Source organism: Saimiri boliviensis, chromosome 14 (assembly GCF_048565385.1).
Source record: "Saimiri boliviensis isolate mSaiBol1 chromosome 14, mSaiBol1.pri, whole genome shotgun sequence".
Lineage (NCBI taxonomy): Eukaryota > Metazoa > Chordata > Mammalia > Primates > Cebidae > Saimiri > Saimiri boliviensis.
In genome coordinates this window covers 59,370,874-59,394,539 of record NC_133462.1, presented here as the reverse complement: position 1 = coordinate 59,394,539, position 23,666 = coordinate 59,370,874, and the positions used below count along the sequence as shown (strand labels likewise).

Below are 23,666 nucleotides of genomic sequence, written 5' to 3'. Positions count from 1 at the left end.
TATACCAAGAACACTTCCTCCTCAGCACAGGCCTGCATTGCACAGGCATTAAAACAACACAGACATTTTACTGCATGGTGCAGATAATTGCTTAAGAACGCAAAGTCTTTTCTGAAAGAGATGTGAAGCGCTCTCTAGGGCTTTCCAGTAATATTATTTTCTCCCTGAAACAGTCAGTGTGAGAAATCCACTTCCGGAAGGTGATCGCCTCCCTTCCACACCCCCTCCGCCCCCAAGGCCGTGCTCTTGAGGAAAACGCAGCATCACGTCCTCCCCTACCGAGTGCAGGACCTTTTGATTTCCACTGCTCTCAGCAGGCCTGACTCACAACGAAACTGCAACCTCAAAGTGCTGGGGGCCAGGATTGCGAGAAGGAAATACAGGTGAACACACGCAAAAGCTGCCAGAGGAAAAGGTTTTGTTTCTCTTACAGAATGGCACTTCCAGGGCTGGGCAGAAGCTATGAGCTGGAAGGGCTGAAGGGGCATGGTCTCGTGCTGACCTGGTGGATTTGGAAAGGAAGGAAAATATGCATCAGAACCCCTCGTGCCCGTCCACTTCTGCCAAGGGGAACTGAAGGGACAGGGTGAGAGGGAAGATAGGGGAATCACAGAATTCAAGGGCATTAGCTTTGAAAGTCATCTTAGAAAAACAACTTTGGCAAGCCCTTGGCTTATTGATGAAAAGAAATCCCTTGTTTGGGATCTCACAGTAGAAGGTCCAGGGCTGGAAACTGGGTCTCCTAAATGCCTGAGCCAGTCAATCTTTCTACTATGAGCTTGACTTCTCTGTCTCCCTACAGAGAAGAAAATATATCCAAGTCTTCAGATCCATAAAGAGACATACTTAGCTTTTAGCAGCTGAGTGTTCCCAAAGAAAAACATCGACCACTACACCTCAGATGGGCTGACTGCTGCTGTCTGTCAAGCAGTCATCCAAGCTCTTGTGTACAGTCACTCACTCCAGCCTTGCAACCCTGTGACAGTGCCAATTACCATCTCCAATTGTATATACAGGGAAGCTCAGAAACTTGCCCAAGGTCACCAGATGGGAAGGGACAGAGCTGGGTTGCAAATCCAGTCTGACTCCAGGGCTCGCACACTTAACCACCGTTCTGTGCTGCAAAGACAAACCCAGAGACAGAGTACATTTTGGGGTTTCCAGTAACAGAACATTGGACCCAGGGTAGGGCTGGGGGTTAAGCAAAGTGGAGAAGGCAGTTCCAGCCTTTGCTGTCAGAGGTATATAACGTCTACCACATAAGAGAGGCTCGAGTGTACAACCCTTAGCCACTTTCATGAAACCAATCAACTACCTGATATCAATTTATATCCAACCCACTGCTTAAGGCACCTGAATCCAGGGTGTTTTCTGGGAACAGTCTCAGATCATCCAAAAGCCAAGGGACACCAGATTCTCCTTAATTACTTGAAAGTATAATACTTTTTAAAAAGTATTCCTTGTATTTTAAGTAAGTGTTTTAATCTTAAAAGGAACACTTTTTAAAATCATCAAGAGTATCAGAACCTTGTTGGGCCTCCTTAAACTATTTTGAACTACATCTGAAGGTCGAAGCATCTTAGGACCTCTGGAGTTCTTAGTCCAGCACTGAGGGGAAAAGCGTTTCTGTTTCCCTGAATGCTATAGATGGTCTCCCACGGTCAGGTGGGCAACCAGGGATCAAGCTTTCATCTGACCACACAACGTCTGACCCAGTTCCTAAAAGGGTGCCATCCTTATAAAATGATTTCTAAATTCGCCAGATCAGTTAGAGCGCACCTACTGTGTGTTCCAGGCAAAGCTGCGTGGGATGAGAAGAGAGTGACAAGCCAATGATATTGATTTAATTGGATAAATCCTGGCCGGGGGTGGTGGGGGGTGGCGGCAAGGAAATGTCTGTTTTCATTTTCACGGTTATTCTAAAATATGAGACATCACAAATCTTACCAAAGGCTAAGCAGAGTTTTTAATGCCCCTTAGAATTAAAGAGGAGGGAGAGAGGAGAGTAAAAGGCAGAAGTAGAAAGCAGAGCCCAAAATAAGCCTGTAGCAGAGCCCTTCCGACAGCTCTGTGCCCTTGACTACACCCGGTCCCTAGAACCTGCTCCTAGGCCTGGGGCCCCTTGGAGAAGGGGTTTACAGTAATGACAGGTCACTGGCAAATCAACCCCAAAACTCCCATGGGTTTTGACTTGAAACCACAAACACTGCTTGTGAGGCACCATAGCTTCCGTGACATATGAGAGGCTCACAGGAGCTGCTGAACTGAAGGACCACCCAGGCTATTTGGAAACTCTGAATAAAGAACACAGCAGCGGGCTTCTCCCTTACCTACCCAGACCAGGTGCCTTGTGGTTACATCCCCTACACCTGCCTCTGAGGCCACACTTTGATCATTCTCCTTCCACTCGTCCTCACCCAGAGATTTCTGTGAAACACTTACAGCATTCATTCTCTAAGGGTGGTCTGAGGAACCCTGAGGGTCTTCCCTTTTCCAAGGGAAAATTCTTATGCTTCAACTAAAGTGACATATCACAACAGACCAGATGTAGGAGCACGTGTGAGGATCCCAGTTCTATCAAGTCAGAGAGTTAAAGGGGCTTGGGAAAAAAATGCAAAACAATGTCGTTCTTCTCACTAAATGTGTTTTGGTTTGAAAAATAGTTACATCTCCATTTAAAAATGCCATGCTAACATGTAAGGGTTTATTATTGTTTATGACTTTCAAATGATGTCACAGGAGGCATTTTTAACATTTCTCCATTTTACTTTCTAATATAATAAATGTTGAGATATATACATATATCTCACATAAGTAAAAGCTCTTTGGGGGTCTTCAATAACTTTGAAGAGTGTAAAGGGGTCCTGGATCCAAATAGTTCACCAACAGCTTAGGGACTCGAGGGAAGGCTGGATGCAGTTGCACGCACCCACTCCCTCTCCCTTCTTGCTTAGTCTATGAGCTACGAGGGGCACATGTAAGTGACAGTCACAGTGGAAGTAGCATGAATCCAGGGCGGGGAGAAATCACCTGCATCTTCACGTGTGATGCAGCTGTGCATCCGAAGTGCACAAAACATGTGGAGTAAAAGGGAGGATTAAGAGTCAGTGGCACGTTTTCAAGGTAAGGACCAGAATGGGCAAGCTGAAGGGAAGTGCTCAACTTTCTCCTCTCTTTGATAAGGTTTCTGGAAGGTGTTGCTGCTTTAGGGGTACTGCGGTGAGAAGGCAGGCCACGCTATGCTTTTCAGCACTGCCACACTCATGAATCGGAGACGAAGTACAATAGAAACACTCTTCTGTCTGAAAGTATTCCAAGGCTCGAAATCTTTCCCTAACACAAAAATATCTAAGCTACCTTCACTATCATCCCCAATTCCTAAACCTAAGGTACCCAAGGCGTATATAATAGATTCATAACATTTAATGGATGGAAACTTATTGTTACAGACTTTCAACCTCTTACCATCACAACCTCACGCACTGCACACATCTTAGACAGCCTCCTCTAATTGTTGCTGCAAGCCCAGCGAGATCAGAGTGATTTGACACTTACGTGAGTAAATGAATTAGGTACGGATTTGAACAAGAGTTGGGTTCAGATTCCACCTTTGTGATCAATGACCTCCAGGACCTGGGAAAGTCTTCCTCTCTAGTCCTCAGTGTGCCCATTTGTAAAATAAGACATGTGAATTCTATAATGTCTAAGAGCCCCTCCTCTTCTGACGTCCTATAGAATTTTAACACCCCAACATTGAGCCATCGGGGAGTTGACAGCTGCCCGGAGGAGCACTAATTAGTGATCAGATCAATTCTTTTAAAAACTGGAAAAGCTATAACGGGTATAGGCACGTAGCTTGTGAGGAGAGTTGTTCCTTCAGACGAATCCATCCTCTACTTCCACTTTATGCGAGATAGGAGAACAACAGACATAGAGCCATGCAGCACTACAAAAAATTTAGGAAGCACATGGTCAGCCATTCAGTCAGCCAACAAATATTTAGTGAGAACCTTAGATGTGCCCAGAACCATGCTGAGTACTGAGCAAACAACATTAATCCAAAACAGACACAGGCCCTGCCCTCGAGGTGGTCACAATCTAACGGAAGAGACAGAGGCCAATCAAATGGTCACATAGCCACACGCCTAATTACAAACTGACATCGATACTATGGAGGGGCAGGAGCAAGGTGTTCTAAGATCCGCCCAGGGGCTGACCTAGACTGGGGAATGATGAACTCATTTGAGGAAGGAACATCTGAGCTGACAGCTGAAGGATGAAGACAGGAGGAAAGCAGGAAGGGAAAACTACATGTGTAAAGGCCCTGTGACTGGAGAGAGAGCGCATAAACCACTGGGCATAGCGGCTGTTGCCCGGAAGCCCAGCCACTTGGAGATAGAGGCAAGAGGATCACTTGAGCCTAGAAGTTCAAAAACAGCCTGGGCAGCAAAGCAAGACCCTGTCTCTTTTTTTTTTTTTTTTTTTTTTAAAAAAAAAAGACCGAAAGAGAGCACATGAATCATTTGAAAAAAAAAAAAAAGAAGAAGAAAGTCAATGAGGCTAGAGTGCAGAGGGAAGTAGAAAGTGGAGACTGCTGTGAGCCGAAGCAGAAGAGACAGGCAGGGTCAGATGATAAAGGAAGTTGTAGAAAACATTAAGAGCAAGAGTCCTTATTTAACCAAGAGAGGGAAAGTGGGAAGCCATGGAAGGGTTTAAGCAGCAAGAGTCATGATCAGATTGGTGCTTGGAAATGATTACCCTTGTTACAACGTGGAGAACGGTTTAAAGAATGGATATTAGAATATCAATTTAGCATTTATTTTGGAGCCCAGGAGAGATAAGACAGTAGTCTGAACCAGCCATTGCTGGTGATGATGGAAATGGAGACAAATGAGAAGATTAAAGAAATGTCCGGGAAGAAAAATCTGAAAGTTTTGGTGACAGACTGGACACAGACTGGCAAGAAAGAGGGAGGGACCAACACATCATTTCCAGAGTTAATTGGTAGTTCCATTTACAGAGCTAGGGTGCACTGGATGAAGGTGAAACCAGACAGAGATGATTTTACCCTCAGATACAAAATCAACTACATAAATTGGCAGAGGAGGACAGTGCAAAAGAAAAGTGTAGAACCCCTTGCTCGACAGTTCTGAGAATTTCAAGACAATGACAGCAGAGCAAGGGGAGGACTTCTTCAGTCATGGGGCCCTGTGTGACTGCAGAAGTCCCTTACCCACAAAGCCAACCCTGCTTGGACATGTTGGGTTGGAGGTGCCAGTCATCCCATGGAGACTGAGGCAAACTAAAACCCACCAGAGGGACAGTCCTGGAGCTGGGAGAATCCATTTGTGTCCCACACTCAGGAGCCCACTAGTCATCCTAGGTAGTCATGCAGACAGAGCAGAAACAGCTATGGTCCTCTGGGTGGCCAGGGCTCCAACACCTGGTGTCCTGGTCCCTGATAAGCCAAATTTCTCATCTGAGAAGTCACAGAGCACAGTGTCCATCCCCTAAGGAAAATCCAAATTGCCTGATTTGGTGCCACAGTTGCACAAAGGGGAATTCCACGTTGGCTGCCTGAAGACCAGCCCTTCCGCTGATCTGTGGTTTGCAGTGTCTGCCGGCCATGATCCTCGGAAGAGCGTTCAATCCAGTTTGCATAATCCTCGCTCCATTCGACCTAAGGGCCAGCCCCAGCCCAGGCTCCTCCTAAACTTCTGGCCCATCAGGCCTTTATTCTGAAGTACCCCAGACACTGTCAAAGCCAATGTCAGGACAGCCCAGAGGAATACAGTGCTCACAAACCCCGTCCGCTTACACCTCAAGCCAGCCACACTTTGGATGTGTGATGCACGTGGGGTCTATTGCAACACAGCCTCCAAGCAAGCCTCTGTCCAAGGAGCTGAGTAGGGTTACTCAAGGGAATACTAGAAATTTCAAGCTAGTGAAGCTATTTTACACACTAAATGTCCTGGATAAGAAGAAATGAAACTCCTGTTATCAGCCTTAAAAAAATAACTACTAATGACAAGAAGGAGTCAAGCTCCAAGGGGCTTCTTTATCAGGACAGTTGTCTCCCATCCCCAAGATGGGCACAATCTCACCTTCTCTGCCTGCAGCATCAACCTGCCTGCTCTCTGTTGGCTGACCCTATTGCCCACCAAGCTGTCTAAACCCAGAGTCCAGCAAGCCCAGATTCCTGAACCTTCCCTCTGCAGCTCCACAGCCATCCTCATAGGGCTCCTAGCCTGCTCCCCACTCTTGGGTTCCAGCTGCAGAGTTGCAGTAAGGCACAAAGTAACTACACCAAGAAGACTGCCATTTTGCTTAGCATCAGAGTAGCTGGGAGGCAGATTCCTTACAAACAGTATGAACTGTAGAGAATACTCCTCGCTGCAACCCAACTGGCTCCCCTTACCTTGTTCTCCAAAATCTATTTGCATGAATGTATACACACACACACACACACACACATCCCAGCAGTTCTTGTCTGCCCGGACTTCTCCGCAGCTAAAGTGGTGAAATTTACTGGGTGGAGCATCCTAAAAAAGTTATTAGGGTCTCCTGGATTGGTGTGCCTTTAGACTTTTGGACTTTACTACCCCCTATCTCTCCTATCTCCTTGCAACAAAGGTTAGGAAAACAGAAATGCAGGAAAAAAAAAATCTCTTTTTTTAAAAGCCATGCTTAGTCAGGTTTTCCCTTATCTGTAGCTAAATACAGAAATGAGAGAAGAGTTTGGAGCAGGGATGGAAGAAGAGAGGTATTCCCTGTCCCACAACCTTCTGATTTCCCAGTGTGTCCCTGTCCTGGAAAAAAATTCATTTAAAATCAGTGTAATAGCCATTGATTAGATGCCTACTATGCATCTGGGCTTGAGGGCAAACTGGACTCAGGCCTTTTGACCTCCAGAAGCTCACAGTCTGAAAGAAGCATTTGTATCCTTGAAATTCACAGGACTCAACTGTGCCCAGGCTGACACTCTAACCATCCACAAGTGCCTGCCTTTCCTTCCTTCCCTGCACGGGCTCTTGATGTGTGCCAAAATCCAAACCCAAATCTCACATGTGAGTGTTGGCATTTATGTCTCAAACGTGACCTATGGGTTTGGGACTTTTCCCCATGGACCCCAGTGACTTTTCGGATGAACAGATCTTCAAAAACTTGAGAAACTGGAGCCCTATTTTTTACTCCTGTTGCTTTGTCAACATAAGGACACAGGGTCTTTACTCAAATGTTCATATCTATCTCTTGACAGCAATACTACGAGACATACCGATGGAGAAGCTGTTATCTCCATTTGTGAAATGAGGACTTGCATCAAGGAACTTGCCTGTGGTTCTCTCTAACCACTTAAATTCTGAAACTTTGAAATGAGAGTGGACAGTAATTTCAAATCAGTGGGGAAAGAATCAACTCTTCAGCAAATGGCTTGAGATAAATGGCTACACATTTCAAAACAAATAACAAGTCAGATCCTCACCTCAACCCTATTTAATAGATTATAGATGGCTTTTACACACCCCCCTTCTCCCTGTCATTGTGTGTGTGTGTGTGTGTGTGTTTTTGTGTGTTTGTGTGTGTCTACAGACACATCTCAAGTAATAAGAAAATCGAAGGGAGGCTGCCTGCCTCCCTGGGTCACTCTCCTTCTCCATCTGAGTGCCCACCTGTGCCCAGACCACCTCCTTAGCCTCTCACCCTCCAGGCTCACAAGGCACTCTTCTTTGCCCATCCCAAATATAGCTGACACCTTCCATGGGCCAGGCTCATTGCTAGGTACCAAGTACGCAAAGATTAATAAAACAATGTCCTGCTTTAGGGAGCTCAGAGCTGATTGGGCGAGGCATGGTGTGTACATGAATGGCAACCACGAGAGGTGTGGGTTTCCTAGTGAGGTAAGCACCGGGCATGATGGGAAACAAAGGAAGGAGGGGTTCACAGCCTCACCCAGAGTTCAGACCCCCTGCCCTGCCTGGTGTCCATGCTGAATCTGCTTCTGGAGCACCCAGTTCAGAGAAAAGGTCAGCCCAGCAAGCTAATACACACTCAGTCCAGAAAACCCAAGAGGAAAGGAGAAAGATGGAAGCCGGGGAAATCCAGCTCTGAGTCCCTTTCTCTCTGCTTCCTGGCAGCAGAAGTCAGACAGAACTCTTCAGCCAGTGTAAGCCTGGCAGAAGCAGTAAGTCCTGAGTTAGCTCCATACTAGTATCTAGAAGGCTCTTTCTCACTTCCTGATTCTTAGGTTTCTACACTGATCCTCCCTAAAGAATTGAGAGGAGAGGCCACAGCCCCCTGACCCTGATCCATAGGTCACCACAGCAGGGACATCCACAGGGTGGGCCTGGGCCCTCTCATCCCCCTCTCCCACCCACTCCATGCTGGCTGGGCCCCCAGGGGTCTGCACCCCTTGCAGTGAGTGACCTTCTCCAGTGGAGCAGGCTCAGAACCTGCTGCCATTGGAGATGTCCCACTGGTGATGCCGGCAGGTGAGGAACTAGCAGAACACTGAGAACGCCCTCCATTGGGTCTGTGGCTACTTAAGCTCAATGCTCCGAGGCAGGCAGGAGGACAGGTGCCGTTGCCCTGCTGGGACAGATGAAAAACAGACACAGGGAGGATGAGTGACTTGCCCTGGGTATAGAGTGACAGGGCCAGGGCAGCACCCAGGCCTCCTGCACCTAGGCCAGTGCTCCTCCCAGTTACTGCCTAAACTGGAAGAGCAGACGAAGCCCCTGTGAAAGGGGAAGATGAAGGCACAGTCAAAGGATCCCCGGAGCTTTCCAGATATCTGAAGAAGTCCTGATGTCACTGCCCTGATCCTTCCCCAGGTAGAGCAACACTCCTCGCTGCAACACAACTGGCTCCCCTTACCTTGTACACACACACACACACACGCACACACACACACACACACACTAATACAAGACAACACTACTAAGGCTACTTTGGGAAGGGAAAGCAGGGATGGGTAAAAGGAAAGTAAGGGGCCTCCTATCCAGTCTCCACGGAATCCTGACTTCTTTTCCTTGTTATTTCTACTTCTTACTCCCCATCTTTTAAACTGTAGACTCCAGCCACAGAAGCTTACAACTAAAAGAAACCCTAAGGCCTGTTTAATCCAAGTTTTCATTTTATGTGCTGGAGATGGCATAGAGTAGGATGAGGGAACCAAATTCTCAGTTGGCACTGGTGTACCCTTGTACAGGTGACTTAACATCTCTGTGCCTCAGTTTGCTCACTGTACAATAGAGATGGTGGTAGGGGTCATGGTGAGCACTACCTGACTAGTATATAGCAATCTTTCAGCAAGTGCAGACTACTTTTACCCACTTCTCTCAAGTATAGGTGGGGAGGGGGACAGCTGGGACAGCTGAGGAGGTGGAAACATGCACCTGAGAAGCCAGGTGAAATCAGGGGTAAAGAAGCCTGGAGCACATCTGTGACTCTGCCTGTCCTGTAGGAAGCCAGTCTCTGGGACTAAAATGGAAGAGCTGCTGGAGAGCTTTGAGGATATTTAGCCCAGCCCCTCATTTTCACTTGGGAAAACTAAGCCCCAGAGACCTAAGGTGACTGCCCAAGTTAGCAAGGAGAAGTGTTGGGTACCCACTCCAGGTTGGAGGGGATGCAATTATTTCTCAATCCCTTTGTATTCTGGAATGGCCAAGTTGTCCACGTCACTGTGACCTAGGAACACGCGAATGGGAACCCACAGCCGTGGGCCTCTGCGCACAGGACAGCTGTTCTCCCCAGGAAATTAACTTTTTTTTTTAAATTGAGAAGCTAAAACATTATTCTAAAAGAGGTAGCCTATCCTAAAAATAGCTGTAATGCAGAAGTTCGTGTTTAACCATCCTTTTTGCTTACCATGCAAAAATTGAAAACTATTAGAGAGGTTTAGAGAAGGAGGAGCTCTAAGCAGAAAAAGTCCTGTGCCGGGAAACCTGTGACTGCGGCTTTTTATGAATGAAAAGACCTCCCTGAACCCATGGTATAAAAGGGGGACAGAGAGGTGAAGGTCTACACACCAGGGGCTTGCTCTTGCAAAACCAAACCACAAGACAGACTCACAGAAGAGGCATGCACAGCTCAGCTCTGCTCTGTTGCCTGGTCTTCCTGACTGGGGTGAGGGCCAGCCCAGGCCAGGGCACCCAGTCTGAGAACAGCTGCACCCACTTCCCAGGCAGCCTGCCTCACATGCTTCGAGAGCTCCGAGTTGCCTTTGGCAGAGTGAAGACTTTCTTTGTGAGTATGATTCCCTCCTGTCCTTTCTCTCTTCCTGGGACTGCCTGAACTAGGCATTGTCCTGGAGCGATAAGAAGAATTCTCCTCCTCCATCCCCTCCACCTCCATTCCCCACACCCATTCCCCCAAAACTTAAATTCTTAAGAGAATCCTAGATCAAGCCATGAGTTTAGTGAGTTAAGCTAAGCCTAGATGATGCAGTAAATGTGCAGGAAAACCTGCCTTAAAAGGTAAATGCACTCTTTCCCTTGCTAAGAAACTTCTAAGATCCTGCTGATGCTCTACACTTTATCGATTAGAATTAAAGAAGGGTCTGATTGGAGGTGGAGACGCTCCCCATGCCCTGTAGCAGGAAAACGTATATTGCCTTTGCTTAGAGCCCTTGGGAAGCACTCTACATGAGGGAAACCTGCATCAGAAGGAGATTCCTAGTCCCTAGGATTTTTCCAAGCTGACTGGGATGTCTACAGAAGGGAGAAAGAAAACCAGAGAACAGGATGTGAGAGGGGGCTCAAGGCACCAAAGGGTTGACATAGGTGTCCCTTAAAGGGTAATGTAGCTCTGCAGAAAGAAGACCAGGACTGAGTCAAGCTTCTGCTTTCGCTTCAAAATCAGCCAGAGTTTTTAAGTAACTTGACTCTGAGGAGGAGGACCTGATTTAAGTGACGGTTCCATCACCGTTGAATCCTTTGTTTTTAAAACTCCCTTTTTGATTTTTGGGCCAAAGCCAATTTAATTTAAAAAAAAAGAAAACTCTAAATGAAAGGGCATCAAAAAGACGGCATTTCAGTTATTTCCCCAAACCACAAGTTCATTCTCCTTTTGTTCTTCATGCAGCAAAAGAAGGATCAGCTAGACAGCATGCTGTTAAAGGAGTCCTTGCTGGAGGACTTTAAGGTGAGAGCAAGGGCAGGGTGCTGGGGGAGCGTGCAGTGTGATTAAGGGAAGGGAGGCTCTGCTTTCTGAGTGCAGGGAGTTGGGTATGTTTCCTTCACTTTGAAAAGGAGAAGTGGGAAGAGCTTGACTCAGCACAGCCAGCAGTCAGAGGGTTTACAAAGGGCTCAGTCCTTGCGGGGAGGCTTCTGGTGAAGGAGGATCGCTGGAACCAAGCTGTCCTCTCCAGCCAGTTGCAGCATCCCTCTTCCCAGCCGCCTCCACCAATCTCTCACTTACCTTTGGCTCCTGACCTTAGGGTTACCTGGGTTGCCAAGCCTTGTCTGAGATGATCCAGTTTTACCTGGAGGAGGTGATGCCCCAAGCTGAGAACCATGACCCAGACATCAAGGAGCACGTGAACTCCCTGGGGGAAAAGCTGAAGACTTTCAGGCTGAGGCTGCGACGCTGTGTGAGTAGTAGACCAGTTCTTTCCCTTGCAGCTGTCCCCAAAATACGATCTCCTACAGACCAGCAGAGATACTCACACCCAGAGACACACCAAGGACACAGACTGGCAGAGCTAGTGGAAAGACTCCTGGAATCAGATTTCTTGCTCATTTCTCTCTAAGCAGGCGTAGGGGGTGGCTGCTAGGCATTTACATGTGAAATTTGCAAACAGCTTTCCTGTTATTTGTGAGTCATTTGTGGGTTATTAACTACTCCCCTCTCTCTTCATGAAAGGAGCCCAGAGCTTCAGTCAGGCCTCCACTGCCTCTTTGCAACTAGACCCTGGGCTGGGAGCTAAGGCTCTCAAGCAGAGGAAACATCACTCGCCTCTTTTAATCTCGACATTTTGAAAGCAAAGCTCTAAGAAGGGCCCAGTTGACTGACAGAATTTTCCCTGGCATTTTAGAAGGGACAGGGGGGCTATTCATGACTGGGCTAATGTCTGTTAGTAATTCCTCCGGCTAATTTATTTCTCCAACTGAAATGATGCTATCACTACCAATGGTTCCCCTTGTTCTCTCACCAATATTGGAAAATCAGTTGTCTATTTGTAGGACAGTGCTATGTGAAAGGTTTGGTTTAAGTAGCTTCCCTCCTTGGGTGCTTAGAAATGGTCCTCGGTGGCTGTGACTGATGGGGAGGGACAGGACAGAGAGGCAGAAAAGGGCAGGCAATGCGGTAGAGTTCTGGGGAGGAAGGAATCCCAAGACCTGGGTTGTCATCCAAGTTTTGCAAACATCTCAGAGTAGGTCCTGGAGAAATACATTTTATGTCCCAGGGCCATGGTTCTTCTCTGACCCTTGGATAATGAGTAAAAGTGAAGCAGGATTCAGTTCTCTCTGGGAGCTGTGAGATGAGGCATTAGGATAAATCTGGCCCCCTCTTCATGCCACCAGCTTGTCCCCCAAGTGTGATGGACATGGAGCTGGGAGCCAGGATCACCAACACTTTCTCTTTTCTTCCACAGCATCGATTCCTTCCCTGTGAAAACAAGAGTAAGGCAGTGGCGCAGGTGAAGAATGCCGTTAGTAAGGTGAGCCTGGATGGTGGCCGAGCGGGTCTGCAGGGTACAGCCCCTGCCCACTCCCCAACCCCAAAGCGTGGAAAGTGGCGGGGGCTCAGTAGGCCCCATCCTTCATTGGAGGGAGTGTGGGAACCTGACAGATGGTATGACCTGCTCAGCCAGTGAGGAGCTGCCGCCTTGGTTGTGTTTGTTTTCTGTTAAGTGTCTCTGGGGGTTTCTAAATGACTGCTCACCGCCTTTGCAGGCTTGCGGGTTGGGCTGGCCGGCCAGCCTGTGAACACAGTGAGCTGTGTGCTGGGGAGAGTGACGAAGGAAACAGAAAGTACAGAAAGTAGCTTGTTGGGAATCTAGGCTGAACCCACACGTGCAGGAAGCTGGCACACAAATGTGCACATACGAATACACCTGGGGGTTCAGCCCAGACTCCCCAGAACTCAGAATGAGCAGGAAACCAGATTCACACTTGCCTGGAGTTGGTTCAAGCCCACTTTCATTCTGCCCCTCGCACCTCCCAAGGTGCCTGAGAATGTCAGCTCCCAAACCAAACGGGGTTTCACACTTCCAGCTGCGCAGGAACTTTTTAAATCTGATTTCCCAGAAACCATGTGGCCTATGTCCTCCTTGTGGGCTGGGAACAGACACTGAACAGAGTGCCAACATCAGGGGATGTGAACCTCTCACAGGAGGCCAGAGCAGAGGGCAGGGCCTGCTCCTTGTGTTGGTGGAAGGGCACAGGCATTTAAAAGGCTCCCTTCTCTGCTTCTCTCACCATCTTGCTTTCAAAGTGCTTCCTCTGTCTTTTCATCAAACTTTGCATAATCATCCTGTGAACACAGGACCCTTAAAATTGTTGAACAGGCACCATTTTGAAGATGGTGCTTTGCAAAGCGAATGCTCCCCTTGCTAGCCAGTAGCTGTACTTCAGGCTTGGAGGAGATGAAGGTCAGTGCTCAGCCTTTTCCAAGGCAGCTGGGCCTATCCTCCAGTTTACTTCCCAGCGTGAGGGAGGACAAGCAGCCTCTGCACTCAAGGGCATGCCCATCCATGAGCATGGAGGAGGGGAGTCTACTGGGTCCCCAGAAGGGATTTTAACTGACTGTTTATCTCCCTACACAGCTCCAAGAGAAAGGCGTCTACAAAGCCATGAGTGAGTTTGACATCTTCATCGACTACATAGAAGCCTACATGACAATGAAGACGCAGAACTGAAACATCAGGGCGGCGACTCCAGAGACTCTAGGACATAAATTGGAGGTCTCCAAAATTGGGTCCGGGGTTCTGGGATAGCTGACCCAACCCCTTGGGAAACCTTGTTGTACCTCTCTCCTGGACTATTTATTACTTCTGATACCTCAACTCCCATTTCTATTTATTTGCTGAGCTTCTCTGTGAACGATTTAGAAAGAAGCCCAATATTATAATTTTTTTTCAATATTTATTATTTTCACCTTTTTTTAAGCTGTTTCCATAGGGTGACACACTATGGTATTCAAGTGTTTTAAGATAAATTGTAAGTTATGTAAGGGAGAGAAAAGAAAACGTTCCTTGGGGAGCCGACGGAAGCTTTCATTCCAAGCCTGACCATGCTTTCTAGCTGTTGAGCTGTTCTCCCTGACCTCCCTCTAGTTTCTCTTGTCTCTGGGCCTGGGGTTTCCTAACTGCCACAAAGACTCTTAGGAAGAGAAACCAGGGAGCCCCTTTGATGATTAATTTACCTTCCAGTGGCTTGGAGGGATTCCCCTAACCTCATTCCCCAACCACTTCATTCTTGAAAGCTGTGGCCAGCTTGTTATTTATAACAACCTAAATTTAGTTCTAGGCCGGGCATGGTGGCTCACGCCTGTAATCCCAGCACTTTGGGAGGCTGAGGCGGGCAGATCACTTGAGGTCAGGAGTTCCTAACCAACCTGGCCAACATGGTGACACCCCATCTGTACTAAAAATACAAAAATTAGCCAGGCGTGGTGGTGCACACCTGTAATCCCAGCTCTTTGGGAGGCTGAGGCAGGAGAATCACTTGAACCAGGGAGGCGGAGATTGCAGTGAGTGAGATCACACCACTGTACTCCAGCCTGGGTAACAGAGTGAGACTCCATTTCAAGATAATAATAATAGTAGTAGTAAATTTGGTTCTAATAGAACTCAGTTTTAACAAGAAGTGATTCAATTCCTCTGGGAATGTTACATTGTTTGTCTGTCTTCATAGCAGATTTTTATTTTGAATAAATAAATGTATCTTATTCACATCACGTTCTGGTGTCAGTTGAATCTTGTCTGACTACGATTGTTCCCTCAAAGCTCCCAAGACAAACGAGATGAATGAGTGAATTCTGCATTTCAGAGAAAGGAAGCCAGCTACCCTCTTCCAGGAGAGAGGGAAGGCTCCAAACCTGATCAGGGAAAAAGCTATTCTCACTTTAAAGCCAACAGCAGAGACACTGTAGTCTTCCCACAACTCAGTCCTTTAAAGATTTGCTTCTAAATCCCTAAGATCACGCTGATTTTCAAAGATGAGGAGATTCTGTAGGTGCCAAAATTAGAAAAGTAAACAGGAAAGGTTTTTTGTCTTTTTTTTTTTTTTCAAGACAGAGTCTCACTCTGTCTCCCAGGCTGGAGTGCAATGGCACGATCTTGGCTCATTGCAACCTCTGCCTCCCAGTTTCAAGCGATTCTCCTGCCTCGGCGTCCCAAGAAGCTGGGACTCTGGGACTACAGGCACGTGCCACCACACCTGGCTAATTTTTTGTATTTTCAGTAGAGACAGGGTTTCATTATGTTGGCCAGGCTGGTTAGGGACTCCTGACCTCAAGTGATCCGCCCTCTTCAGCCTCGTAAAGTGCTGAGATTATAGGTGTGAGCCACTGTGCCTGGCCAGCGGAAGTTTTTAGTGTGAATACGAATTTGCCTGGGTTTTCCTGAGGATTAAGATGATGGGCTAACAGGGCTTCTGGCACTAGGAGGTGGTCGCAGTGCATATAGTTGGTTGTTACTGGTCATCACGACTAAAAACTCCCGCCAAAGCCTCTTTGAGCTGAGATTAGTGGCAACAGGGCTGGACCCAACGGAGTTGAAAATAAGCAAATTAGCCCACTTGAGAGGACAGCCGAGGACACAAGCTTCTGCTCTTTCTGTCCCCTCCCTAAGCCACCAGACAACTGTGAGATTGGCTTCTGAACTGCGGTCTGCTGGGAGGGGCACGGTGGCTGGGGAAGCCCTACTCAAAGCCTCGTGACTTGGAGGAGAGAGGAGGAAAAAATGGGCTGCGTAAACACTGGTCTCCCTCACGCTCTGCCTGGGCAGCCCTCGTCTGGGGAAGGGTGGGAGCTGAAAGGCTGTGGTCAGTTTTTCAGTAAGACCTGACTCACTTCGGTTAAAGTAACCATAGGAAGGAAGTGGGAAACATCAAAGCTAAAATTCTGAGATGAAAGGGTAGGAGTAAAAATGGAGGTTAGCAGAAGATAAGGAGAGGGAGCCTGAAGTTGTCTACTCTGAGACTATCCATATTGAACTAGAGAAGACATCCTGAGTCTATGAGAGGAAAATCTTGGGGCCCCAAAATCACTGAGCTAAAGGGAGAAGTCAAGCTGGGAACTGCTCAGGGCAAACCTGCCTCCCTTTCTATTCCAAGTCATCCCTCTGTTCAATGAGATAGATGCGTACTCGATAGCCTCCTTCGGAAAAGAATCAGAAACTCAAAAAGATGCAACCATTTATCTCTCATCTACCTATGAGCTGGAAGCCCTCCTCCCTGTTTTGAGTTGTCCGCATCTTTCTGGATGGAACCAATGTACTTCTGGCATATATTGATTGATGTCTCATGTCTCCCTAAAATGCGTGAAACCAATCTGTGCCCCGACCTTGGGCCCATGTCATCAGAACTTCCTGAGACCGTGTCACAGCCACGTGTCCCCAACCTCAGCAAAATAAACTTTCTAAATTAATTGAGACGTGTCTCAAATTTTCAGGGTTCACCAGTCCCCTGGCCTGGAAGGCTTAGGCAGTTAGCTTTCCGGGCAATGCATACTGACTTTAGTTTGAGGCTGGTACTTTGAGGGAAGTGGGCAGAAACTCACCTGAAAAAAGTGAAACAGAAACTCACCTGAAAAAAGCTCTATAGCTGATAAGATATTGACAATAGCTAAAATTTATTAAGAACTACAATGTATTAAGCTAATCACTTATTTTAAGACACTTGGTATGTATGTATGTAGTAATAATGTGGCATTATTGCTGTTTTCTCTAAGAGGAAACTGACAGTCATTTTTTCTCTGTTACATTTGCTCTATTGGGATTTAATAATCAAACATTCTGTAGATCATATTTGACAGCGGAAGTTTTTGAACAACCATATTAATCCAGCTCTTTAAATTGTGAGTCGATCACAGGTTAACCTGGGAGAAAACACAGGCTCTGTGCTTCCAATTTATCATCTGTTTGTGTGTGTAATTCTTCCAGTATCCCTGATACTTACGTTAATGATAATATGAACATTGACTAAAGTCATTTACTGGCTACTTTGCTAAGTACTTGATATATATTAGCTCATTAATTATCACGTAAAACCATGAGGCACTATTAATATCTCCATTTTTTCATGTAGTAAAAATGAGACGCAGAGAAGCTATATAATTTACCTTTGGTCATCCTGCTGTTGAATGACAGTCCATGGTCTTAATGATTATGCCACACTCCTAAAGTCATTTCCACAGGTAAATTACTACATCATCCTTCTTTTCTAATATAATTCTGCTTGTATCATGAAAAATCGAGCTACAGGTTTTACAGTATGTTGTGTATCCACTTTTGTTTGTCTCAAGATATTTTTTTTTTTCTGGATTACACTTGGAACAGGTTTTCTTTCTTTTTTTTTTTTAATTGCATTTTAGGTTTTGGGGTACATGTGATGAACATGCAAGATTGTTGCATAGGTACACACTTGGCAGTGTGGTTTGCTGCCTTCCATCCCCTCTCCATCTCACACCAATTAGAATGGCGATCATTAAAAAATCGGGAAACAACAGATGTCTCAAGATATTTTTAAATTTCTCTTTTAATTTCTTCTTTGACCCACTGGCTGTTCGGGAGCATAAGAAATATGAATCTGGCTTGGCCTCATGGATAACATGGAGAAGGGAGAACTCAGTATAGGGTAAAATGCTTTCCTCTTTGTGTTAGTTATCTATTGCCGTCTTCAACATTTAGCTGCTTGAAACAACACACATTTGTTATCTCACAGCTTCTGTAGCTCAGGAGTCTCAGGGTGACAACTAGGAATTCCATCTCAGGATTTCTACTGAGGCTTTGTCAGAAGAACAGCCAGGGTTGCAGTCACCGGGTGGATTGACGGGGCTAGCAGATGCGTGGGTAACATGGCGCACTAACCCCGCTGCTGGCAGGTGGCCTTGGTTCCCCTTCATAGGGCTTCTTGAGTGTCCTCACAACATGGCAGCTGTCCTCCCCAGAGCCAAAGATGCCAGAGAGAATAAGGAGGAAATTTCAGTATCTTTTATGACCTAACTCCAGAAATCTCACACCATTACTTCTGCTATATTCTATTTGTTAAAAGTGAACCAGTAAGTATAGCCCACATTCAAGGGAAAGGGAATTGAAGGGAGGAGTGTCTAAGAATTTGTGCACCTATTTTTTTTTTGTTGTACAAAACCTTCAACTGTCAAATATGATCTACAGAATGTTTGATTATTAAATCCCAATAGAGCAAATGTAACAGACTAGTGCCCTTATGAGAAAGACACTAGAGACCTTTCTGTCTCCCCCCACCCCACTCCCAAGTGCATTCAAAGAAGATGTCTTGTGTGCACACAGTGAGAGGACAGCCACCTCCAAGCCAAGAGAAGAGGACTCAGAATGAAACCTGCCTTGTCAGCACCTTGATTTTGGACTTCCCAGCCTCCAGAATAGTGGAAAATAAGTTTCTGTTGTTTAAGCCACCCAGTCTGTGGTATTTTGCTATGGCATCCTGAGCTGACTAATATACCAGGTTTGATACAACTGCCAAGTAAAATCTCAGATATGAAGGTGCATATGTGTTTTGAACAAGGAGCACAGAAATGAGGTTTTGATGGGATTTTTTTTTTAAGCAACAAGTCTTTATTCTCTAAGAAAAGCAGTCACCCCATCTCCTCCATGTCTACTCTGTGTCCTTACACCTGAGTTTGGAAAACAGTGGAGAATGAGAATCTCTGTTTGTCTGTGATTCTGGCTTTGGAGGTAAGGAAGATGAAACCAGTGAGAGAAGACCCTGAAATCTCTGATAACAATGTGGTTACCTATGGAGCCACTGAAGGAAATTAGAGAAGAAGTAAATGGGTTCTTCCACCCTAGGAGTGAAGCACATGGCAGAAGGAAAGGGAAGAGATCAGAGATGAAAAGAAAGAAGAGGCCGGGTGCCGTGGCTCACACCTGTAATCCTAGCACTTTGGGAGGCTGAGGTGGGTGGATCACTTGAGGTCAGGAGTTCAAGACCAGCCTGGCCAACATGGTGAAACCCCATCTCTATTAAAAATACAAAAAAATTAGCTGGGTGTGGTGGCATGAGCCTGTAGTCCCAACTACTCGGGAGCCTGAGACAGAGAATCGCTAGAACCTGGGAGGCAGAGGTTGCAGTGAACAAAGATTGCGCCATTGCACTCCAGCCTGGGTAAACAAGAGTAAAACTTCATCAAAAAAGGAAGGAAGGAAGGAAGGAAGGAAGGAAGGAGGCAAGCTAGCTCAGTGACAAAAATTGCCCATTCTGACATGTGTCCCCCTCAAAACACTTGTATGAGTGGTTTTAACCATGGAATGCAGGAAACAGCTTTAGTCCTGGGGCAATTTAGGGAGAAGCAGAGATAACACTCCAAGGAAATGGGAACTGGATCATAAGAACATAAACTGAGAATTTAAAATGACAGGAAGATCTTTCAACTTTCATAAGTGACAGAACTGGCTACAGAATGAATCAGTCAACTTTGTATCTCTGAGGGGATAGTGGGTCCCAGGTGACATATTGGTTCCATTATTCGATACCCCTTTTAGGCACTAACTCACTTGGTGACTGCAAAGATTTTCCTAAACTTGTCTGGAACTCAGTTTCCTCAACAATAAATAAGAAAATAAGTCTAAATCGATGGTTTCCCTTGGGGAAAACCATTCACCCTTGAGGACACTAGAGTGGAGCCAATAGCCCCTGGGGCCACTAGAATGATGGCACTCATAGCAGGGGATGAGTAGACTCAGCAATTTTCAAAATTTGAAAAAGCCTAATGGAAATTGTACATTTACCAATACCTCCTCTCTTAAATCTGCACAGGCTCATTAAAAAGCACTTCTCACTTTTTTGCAATGGGTTTGCCGCCAGAACACAGATGTCATGAAAACTACCCCTAAAAGCCAAAATGGGAAAGGCAAAGACTCATATTAACATTATAATCGTTGGACATGTAGATTCAGGCAAGTCCACCACTATTGGCCATCTGATCTACAACTGCAATGGCAGTGACAAACGAACCATTGAAAACTTTGAGGAAGAGGCTGCTGAGATGGGAAAGGGCTCCTTCAAGTATGCCTGGGTCTTAAATAAACTGAAAGCTGAGCGTGAACGTGGTATCACCATTGATACCTCCTTGTGGAAATCTGAGACCAGCAAGTACTACGTTTCTATCATTGATGCCCCAGGACACAGAGATTTCATCAAAAACTTGATTACAGGGACATCTCAGGCTGACTGCACTGTTCTGATTGTTGCTGCTGGTGTTGGTGAATTTGAAGCTGATATCTTCAAGAATGCGCAGACCGGAGAGCATGCCCCTCAGGCTTACACACTGGGTGTGAAACAACTAAATGCTGGTGTTAACAAAATTAATCTCACTGAGCTACCCAACAGCTAGAAGAGATATAAGGAAATTGTTAAGGAAGTCAGAAAATTGGTTACAACCCTCACACAGTAGCATTTGTGCCGATTTCTGGTTGGAACGGTGACAACATGATGGAGTCAAGTGCTAACATGCCTTGGTCCAAAGGATGGAAAGTCACCCATAAGGATGGCAATGCCAGTGGAACAACACACTGCTTGAGGCTCTGGACTGCATCCTACCACCAACTCATCCCACCGAGAAGCCCTTGCGCCAAGATGTCTATAAAATTGGTGGTATTGGTAGGTACTATTCCCATTGGCCGAGTGGAGACTGGCCACCTTTGCTTCAGTCAATGTTACAGCCGAAGTAAAATCTGTCAAAATGCACCTTGAAGCTTTTAGTGAAGCTCTTCCTGGGGACAATGTGGGCTTCAATGTCAAGAATATGTCTGTCAAGGATGTTTGTTGTGGCAATGTTGCTGGTGACAGCAAAAATAACCCACCAATGGAAGCAGCTAGCTTCACTGCTCAGGTGATTATCCTGGATCAGCTAAGCCAAATCAGCACTGGCTATGCCCTGTACTGGATTGCCACATAGCTCACATTGCATGAAAGTTTGCTGAGCTAAAGGAAAAGATTGATCGCCATTCTGGTAAAAAGCTGGAAGATGGCCCTAAATTCTTGAAGTCAGGTGTTACTGCCATCATTGATATGGTTCCTGGCAAGCCCATGTGTGTTGAGAGCTTCTCAAACTATCCACCCCTGGGTTGCTTTGCTGTTCGTGATATGAGACAGACAGTTGCCGTGGGTGTCAACCAAGCAGTGGACAAGAAGTCTGCGGGAGCTGGCAAGGTCACCAAGTCTGCCCAGAAAGCTCGGAAGGCTAAATGAATATTATCCCTAATACCTGTCACCCTGGTCTTAATCAGTGGTGGAAGAATGGTCTCAGAACTGTTTGTTTCAATTGGTCATTTAAGCTTAGTGGTAAAAGACTGGTTAATGATAATGCACCGCAAAACCTTCAGAAGGAAAGGAGAATGTTTTGTGGACCACTTTGGTTTTCTTTTTTGCGTGTGGCAGTTTTAAGTTATTAGTTTTTAAAATCAGTACTTTTTAAAGGAAACAACTTGACCAAAAATTGTCACAGAATTTTGAGACCCATTTAAAAAGTTTAATGAGGAAAAAAAAAAAAAAGCCCTGGATGGAATCATCCACTTTGTGGAAAGACAGGATGCCTCATGCCAATCAGAAATTCTATTTGGCCATCATCTATTACATCTTATTTCTTCATTCATTCATTCATTTGGGAAAGGAGTCTTGCTCTGTCACCAGGCTGGAGTGCAGCGGCACAATCTCAGCTCACTGCAACCTCTGCCTCCCGGGTTCAAGGAATTCTCATGCCTCAGCCTCTTGAGTAGCTGGGATTATAGGCACCCACCACCACGCTGGGCTAATTTTCATATTTTTAGTAGAGACAGGTTTTCACCATATTGGTCAGTCTGGTCTCAGGCTCCTGGCCTCCAATGGTCCACCTGCCTCAGCCTACAAAATTGCTAGGATTACAGGTATGGGCTACCATGCCCAGGGCATCTATTACATCTTTGATTAAGACAATCAGAAAATGGGATTATTTCTTCAAAAATTTTTAAGCAGTCAAACCATTTTAAAACAGAGAGTCTCTGGAGAAAATTAACAGCAGCAGTCCTTAAATTAAAAGCTTCAAAACCACTAAACTAGATGACCTCTGAATTCCGTTCAAGTCCATAGTTCCTAATTCCAGCCACTGACTCCTCCAGCCCACAAGCCTAATCCCACCTGACCCCTCCTCCAGGACTCATTCTTATGTCTACAGCATCTGCACTGCTAATTTTCCAGACAGTTCTCATTTATCTGTGTATCATCAACAGCTCCCTCCCCAGCAGAATTGAGCTGACATTGAGACTTCAGCTTCCAGAGGCCTCCTTGACAACCTGGCTGAAGAGAACAAGGGGGACATAAAAAACCTAAGAAAAGTGACACAGCACACCTCTGACTCTACAGCACAGAATGATATGCACAGCTTCCGGAGCTTGGACCCAGGCTGCGACTGACTTCTCAGCTACGTGACCTTGAGACGTTACCTACCTTGGTATTCTCCTCTATAACACGGAGAGAATAATTACTCTTTCAAGGTATTGCTGTCATAAAAAATAAAGGCATGAAGACATAAAACTCTCCTGGCACAGAATAAATACTTAATAAAATCAGCTCTGTCTTAGACATTTGGAAAAATGCTCCCATCCAACCAGATGGAACAATAGGTGCCAACGCCATGGAAAACAGCTGGACACACCTTGCACTTGTACCCAGTGTAGACCTGGACTTTTCCTTACAATGCCTTCTGCCTCCCTACCACCATTTCCTGTCAGGGTCAATGGTTCGTCCCTGCACTTGGAAGAGAAAGAAAGGAAGCAACGTTTTTCTGAGTACCTACTTTCAATTTCCTGAAAGACATCTCAGAAATGCTTGGCTTGGTGAAGTAAAAAAGTACATATTATTAATTACAGCCCCTAGAGTTCTATAAAATCAGTAAACAGCTTAACATAAATGCCTAACTGCCCTTTAAAGCAATAATAGCTGCACATGCTGTTAAGTATGGATTAGATTAATGGTGTAGAAAGCTTCATTTGATTACAGCACTGGACTTTGCTTAAATATGCTCATTCTCCATCATTGCCGCTGATCTGCTAGCAATAAGAAATATGAGAATTCAGCCAACTATTCTGCTTCTCCCCTTACTATTATTCAAGAAAAAATCTTTTCCAAGGTCATGAAGGCATTGTGTCCAGTATACAATCTGGAATCTTACGCCTATTTAAAGAAATCTTCCTGCATTACTTAGAGAAGCGAGATGTCATTTCCAAAACTAACCCTTTTATACATCCGTCACCAAGGCTGAATTAGTAACTTTGGTCAGTATGCAGTATTAAGTAAATAATTGAATCTCTCTACATAATAATCTCCACATTCATGTCTGATGATCACGACACCCAAATCAAAGCAGAGGCAGATTGCTTCTCCATCATCTTTGCCCCAAGCCAGAGGTTTTACAAGGTACACACTTATTCACTCAGAACCTATTATGCTCTAGTTTATGTTGGGTGTTGAAGAAAAGTAGTGAAT

The 23,666-nt window shown here is 45.8% G+C and overlaps 1 protein-coding gene and 1 pseudogene across 1 annotated transcript; both read left to right on the top strand.

The window, feature by feature from the left end:
• Positions 1–9,933: 9,933 nt before the first annotated feature.
• IL10 (interleukin 10) lies at positions 9,934–15,115 on the top strand. The gene is made up of 5 exons (XM_003930436.4): positions 9,934–10,245; positions 11,083–11,142; positions 11,438–11,590; positions 12,596–12,661; positions 13,769–15,115. The coding sequence occupies exons 1-5, from the start codon at positions 10,081–10,083 to the stop codon at positions 13,859–13,861; spliced, it is 537 nt and encodes a 178-aa protein (XP_003930485.2). The 5' UTR covers positions 9,934–10,080; the 3' UTR covers positions 13,862–15,115.
• Positions 15,116–20,046: 4,931 nt separating this feature from the next.
• On the top strand, positions 20,047–21,413 carry LOC141581195 (elongation factor 1-alpha 1 pseudogene; annotated as a pseudogene).
• The last annotated feature ends 2,253 nt before the right edge of the window (positions 21,414–23,666 follow it).